Here is a 6,527-nt window from a genome sequence, read left to right as displayed (position 1 = left end):
CAATGAATGGATTCACTCTTTGTGATTTCTTAGCAATATCTAAACAATTCCCAAATACCCTAATAAGACATAAATACTAATGGTATGTTTCTTTACTTAGGTCTACAGCTCTACATACAGTGTGTATCTGCTCCCCCTACAGTGAATTTATCTGGATTTAAATGTAGTTTCCACTGAGTTGAACACATGATCACTGTCATGTAACCTGTAAAGAAAAATCCTAAATACATTATCTTTGATAATGAATTTACCTGTCTAGCAGTTTTCTTGTACATTTATAATCCTTGGTTCACACACATATACAGGTAAACACAGGTACAAAGAAAAAAAATGCTGACATAATCCAACAAGGAAACTCAAAGAAGGATTAAACCTGTTGAGCCACTGCAGCAGAGTCCGTCCCTTACTATATTTCAGGAAGTTTTTTTCAGGCACTGCGTAGTTCCTCAAGTTCAACATACGGGTTGTGCAGCCCTTACACTCTCCGTGTTTCAACACATCAGGGGGAATTACAAGTGAAGTGGAAAGAGTGAGGAAACGTAAACTTTGGTAAGAGATTTATACATTTTCTTGTTTTGTTTGGTGTTTCTCAGGAATTGTCAACCTGAGGGCGCAAGTTATTTAGAGGTTGACCTATTTTCTGAAAATATAGAAGTATTTTTTTTCTACAGTGTTTTTTTAAGGCACAGCAAAGCTGGGTTAATGTTTGTTCATGAGTGTGTGAGATAATAGAAGCAACACTGAAAATAATCTCAAACTAATATTCAATCTGTTTGCTGGACTGATCTTGGTTAATTTAGACTGCACTGTGTTTGCTGATCAAAGACAAATATTCTGTGCACTCACTATATTATTGTTCATCTGGCAGTGCAATGTTTTTAATTTTATTAAAAAAATTACAATCCTTTAAAGTTACTTTGTGCAAGAGCATTATGAAGTCAACCAATTGGTTCATTGAAATTAAAATCTGTCAATACTGACACCATTTCAACAGATATTTGGATAAAAATTTCATCCACAATGACAGTTTAAAATAAGTTGGTAAAAAATTCAGTTACATACCTTAAGTGATTCAAGAACATACCGGACAAGAAGGTAGAGAGATCAAAGATAAGGACTAAATGAGGAAGATATAAACAAGGAAGACATAAATAAGAAAGAATATAAACATGTATCTATGAAAATGGATTGATAATTAATTGAGTTTTAATCGAGGACAGACCTCCTGCCTTGCCAAAAGGCACGTTGGCCCACCAGGAAAGTGCCAGATGAAGTAGCATCACTATAAACCTCTCATAATAGCTAAATCAATTGGAAGGTTATTGTGACTAAATTGGCTAATGCTAATGAAACCATTTGAGTTTTTGATTTATCTTACACTGTGTAAAAGAAGGCCTTAAATAACACACTTACACAATGTGCGTGACGAGATAAAGCCCTTACTTCCTCTGTTTCTATAAAATCAATAAACCACGTTCCTTTGTAGAATGATAAAAGTAAGGCTGGAGGTGTTAAGGTTGAGTTAGTATCGTCCAGGACGTCTTGAAGACATTATGTCTGGACCTCAACAGACAGATACTCCTGTTCTCCAGACAAATCAGGCTTTTAGAAAAATATTTATTCTGCTCGTGTGACAGTCGTTCCTTTGTATAGTTGTGCACCTGTGAACCGACTGGTGTTCCCTCACACTAATAACTTATAATGATATGTCACAGGTGTCTGTGGTCAGCGGAGCCACACATGATTTCTTTGTACCTCGTTGAAGTACCTCATTGTGGGTCGTATTTTAAGAACACAAACCACAAAAAGTGTATGTGCCACTAGAGGCACACACGACACATGTAGATGTATTCTGTTTAGAATACCTGTGCTAAGTATCTTGGTGCATTTGTCCGTTTGTGAACATATGTGTGTCTTTTACATGATCAATCTTAGGCTGATGAGCCATTGCGGCGGGTTTCGATGACGCACACTAGCAGCACTATGGGAGCTTCTGTGTTTAATGATGCTAAAGTTACCTTCTAGAGGACGAGCCGTTAAAGGTGTGTACACTGTGACATGTGTTTATTAGTGCTAAATAAAAAAGTTTATGCCAAACCTACTGGATGAATAACCTTAAAACTTGGTGGTGGGAGGATGTAATGCAGGTCAAAAAAGAGCCTATGATATTTTGGTATCCAAATCAGGGGTTGGATATAGAGTTTTTTCTTAACTTACTTTCTCTAACATCAAGATATGTTGTTCAAAAAGTCCCTTGATTTCTCAGGGAATAATTCATGGACCTATGGATCACATTTCACAGAGGTGTGAGGTCTAGCTTGTGTCAGCTGTCCGTCTCTTACTGGTCCCTTTGTTATGAGGAAGCATCAGCCGTCTCCTAGCAGCAGCTAGTGTGGTTAACCTCAGCACTCTGTATGTTACACTTCATTACACAGGGGGAATTAAATGTGATGTTACAGATGTAACAACAAATAATTGCCATTCAAAGTCATTTAAGTGACACAACAAATTAATTTCAGTGATTACGAGCACAAAAGTTGCACGATTCAACTTACAGCAGAAACACTGTTAGTTGGGCTACAACCGAACCATATCTTAGTTAATAAATGTATGTGTCCATCTATGTATTGTATTTCCATGTGTTTCAAAGTCCATGGTTTCAATCTGGCCCCGACCATGCCCACATGTTAAATGACAAGGCTTAAGGAGAGACAAGTGGCAATGTAATAAGATCATTATTCAGTTAAAGTGTCTCAAGGCATTTATATTTGATATATACCCTTTCTTTGTTAAGTGGTGGTTCCCTGTTTACTCTCTGTAACATCAGGCTCTAAAAAAATGAAGCAAGTAAAAGTGGATGGAAACCCTGTGTAACCTCTTGATTTGTCTGTGCCTTTCTTGAAGGAATGGCAATATCTAAGAACGGCTTGACCATCTGTGCCCTTCTCGTGACACTTGCTGTTTTTGAAACATGGGACTTGATTGAATTTCCATGTCTGGTTACGCCGGTAGGTCAGGGGTGTTGAGCAACTCAGATATATGAAGCCTTGTATGGGACTTGTGCTGGGATGAACACAAAGCTGTAATTTGAACCTGATGTCTTTTTTTTTACTTAAGGAACTTAACAAAGAACAGCAACACCTACCTCACACTAGACAGAGAAGAACTGGTGAGTCTAATGAATTGGTGATATGTTTCCTCAGATTTAGATGAGAATATTTAGCCCACTTTTATAACAGCCTGTTAAACTTGATGCTGCTAAGACTATCTTGGCCAAGTGTGGTTGCTGTGAGAGTCCCGTGCTTACCAGCAGCGTTTACAGGAGGTGAATGCCTCAAGTCCAAAAAAGCACAAACCCCTCTGCAAGACCCCAACCTTTGGTTTTCTTCATGTTGGTGATTGGAATTTAGAAGATAGTTTTCTCGTTAAGTCTTTATACACAACAGCAGGGGCCCATTTTTGCAGACCCACACCCACAAATCTCTATTGAAACCTACCTGTCACACGTAATTACATGACACATGCCACCCAACCCTTCACACATAATTATCCAAGTATTTTAACTATAATGTCACTACTGGTTGTAGCTTCCTTGTTCTGGGAATTGTCGCCACACCCTTTCTCCTGCACCTGTCAATGTGTTTACTCTGAAAATATCTCCCCTGATGATTCATTTATTTTTTACGCCTCACACATCTTTTTTAGTATCTATTTGAACAAAGCTGGGGTCTGATTACAGGCTTTATACTTATCTCAGCTAAATGTCCTAGCAGTATCATTCTTCTTATTCATATCTGTCTTTCTTTTCAAACTTCAATCTTTGCAGTTCTAACAGGCCAGTGGAAATACAGCATTGATGTCGTAGTGAATGTCTCTGATGCACAAACCTTTGAGCTGATTCGCTCGTCCTTGAATGCTACTGATCTTCCCGCACAAATCGATAACCAAACGGAGATCTCGGACATTAGTACCACAACCGGTGAGTGGAAACAACTCCATAACAAACATAAAGTCAAGGTTAACGGTATGTGAAAATCTTCTTCTCTTCTGACAGTGTGTTCGTCAACTGACTCTGGTTTCCAGTGCAGATGTGAGGAACAGTTTGCTTGGCCGTACAGCACCTGTGTCACATACGGTGCCTGCGAACGCACGTGGAGCACCATTTGTAAATGCATCAATGCTATTCCACCAGGCAACCAGTCCTGTCAGCCGATACCAGGTAATCAAATCCTGATTTCTTTGTTAAATCCAGTCACAATGAATTCAGCATCATATTGATATGATAGTACCATTAACATAGATATCCAGTTAAGGCCGGAGCATGCTTCTGCGTTTTCACGGGCCCGGAAGCGCAAGAGCCCTGCCGGGCCCCCTACGTGCCTACGTAGCCCTTCTTACGTCCTTACGTGTGTCGGCCAATTTTTCTAACTAGACGGCAAAGCCCCGCAAGCGTCACCCGCCCGCAAGGGCTGTGATTGGTCTGCTAACTACATCATTTCCGGAGTCGCATTTCCGGTTCATGCCCGGAAACCACGGAAGATTTAGAACGAATATGGACCAAATAGAAGAGCACTTGGCAGAAGAGATCCGAAACTATGACCACTAGTATAACCCGTCACTGACCGGCGGATTTTTCCGCCAGAAAAAGGCTCTGAGGAGCCGCTGTTGCGATGTAAATAAATCGCTCTTTATTTACGGCTCTTCTTCGTGCCACACACGAAGAAGAGCCGACTTCGACAAAAAACATTACTCCGCCTAGTGTTCTGGCGGGGAATTGCATGGCAACACGTGCAACGGTTGGAAAACCATGAATGACAATGAGTCCTGAGTTACAACTGCGTGCTTGCGGGCCCTTGACAACGCAGAAGCATGCTCCGGCCTTTATTCCAGATTCCGGGACTTTGTAGAGCAGAACACAGACACACAGCACAACAGCAAACACAACACACAAAAGTGTATCAGTTATCTGTGTTAAATGTAGGGTTGAAAAGGGGCGAAAGATTTACGGTAAATGTCCAAAAACTTTCCATGGGAAGTTAAGCTCTGGAATTTTGAGGGGAGGAACACTACGCAAATTAAACGCTGAGCAATAAAATCATCATTCAAAACTCTATTTTAAAGATGTTTGGAATGCAGCATACGCTGCACGTTGAATTTCAACCCTCCAATGTGCATTTCTCCATCACATGCGCAGTGCATTTTTCCATCACATGCACAGATAATTCCCAGCATCCTGCACACTACAGCAGGGCTATTGAGGCCTGCTGTAGTGTGCAGGACTAGTCAGGTAAGTTTCGATGATATTTCTGCGGAAAATATATTAGCATGCTGATTGAGGATTGTTCATCTGTTCATCTAGCCTATTTCTATTAATTTATCCATCAATTGTAAAATATTGTTACAGACGATTCCAATTGTTTGGCTAACTATTTATATCTCTGGCATTGCATTAGTGTTTTTTACAAACTTTTTTCTCATCTTATTCTACAGAACAGTGCCACGTGCACTCTCATGTGTGGAGACATTTTACCACAGCCAATGTAGAAGGAAAGGCTGTGTACATTTGCAAATACTGTGCAAAGACCCATGTTAAGAATGCCACAAAGATGCAGAAGCATATAGTCAAGTGCCCAAAGTTTCCTCAGAGCTCAAATCAGCATATGACAAAACAAAATGTTTATATTCACGTCTGTATATGACAAGGTAAATACAGTTAGTATAAATTACCAACAACATTTCCAGTTTAGTCCCGTTATTCGCGTATATTCCCCTGTATACCTGTTAATTACCATGGAAAGTTTCCAACTTTGAATATTCCTGGAATTTGCAACTCTAGTTACATCGCATATACATATATGTGACCAGTGGAATTTCTGGGACCTTTGGAAAGAAATTGGGCTGCCACACTGCATATATGAACATGACAATAGATTTAACAATTGTCACATTCATATTTCCTTTTGAGGTTCTAGTTAAGTAATACTGCAAAATACAAATCTGGTTGTGTATGGTACCACCTCCAAGCCAACACCCAGGCACAAAATGTGTGAAATGCAGTGTGACTGATTTCAACAAAAAGGTGGGGGCTCCACTTTAAGATAATAATCACAGCAATGTTTTTAACAAAGGAAACCTTCTATGATGTTTTTCTTCAACAGCGCTGCTAACTCAGGTTGAGTACGACGTGGAGGTGGAGCTTAACGTGACAGATGTTGCGACAGTGGACTACCTCAGGAGCCTGTTGAAAAACAACAGCTTCTCCTTCGCCCTGGGTCCCATTGTGAATGTCACAAACATCGACATCAACACAGGTAAGAAGGGAGCTCCCGCTGTTCTGAACTCCATGGGAGCCTTTTTCATCAATGCAAGGTGCAGACTGCAAGGGTTCCATGAATTTAAATTCCTTTTTAGTCAGATTTGTGTTTTTATAAGATTGTTACGTATCTTTATTCTCAAGTGTGGGCAATTTCATTCATCAGCACCACACCTGGCATTCTATTGGTTGGGGAATTTTGAAAGACTTGTTG

The 6,527-nt window shown here is 40.0% G+C and overlaps 1 protein-coding gene across 1 annotated transcript in view; it reads left to right on the top strand.

Annotated features, from left to right (window-relative positions):
- Positions 1-2,992: 2,992 nt before the first annotated feature.
- LOC133024119 (adhesion G-protein coupled receptor F1-like) overlaps positions 2,993-6,527 on the top strand; it is a 28,156-nt gene continuing 24,621 nt past the window's right edge. Inside the window, exons 1-4 of the mRNA XM_061091091.1 lie at positions 2,993-3,008; positions 3,827-3,979; positions 4,055-4,219; positions 6,159-6,311. Of these exons, the coding sequence (XP_060947074.1) occupies positions 2,993-3,008; positions 3,827-3,979; positions 4,055-4,219; positions 6,159-6,311 (487 nt within the window). The remainder of the gene's footprint in view (positions 3,009-3,826; positions 3,980-4,054; positions 4,220-6,158; positions 6,312-6,527) is intronic.

This window comes from Limanda limanda, chromosome 18, assembly GCF_963576545.1.
Source record: "Limanda limanda chromosome 18, fLimLim1.1, whole genome shotgun sequence".
Classification (NCBI taxonomy): domain Eukaryota; kingdom Metazoa; phylum Chordata; class Actinopteri; order Pleuronectiformes; family Pleuronectidae; genus Limanda; species Limanda limanda.
This window is presented reverse-complemented; position numbering and strand designations above follow the sequence as displayed.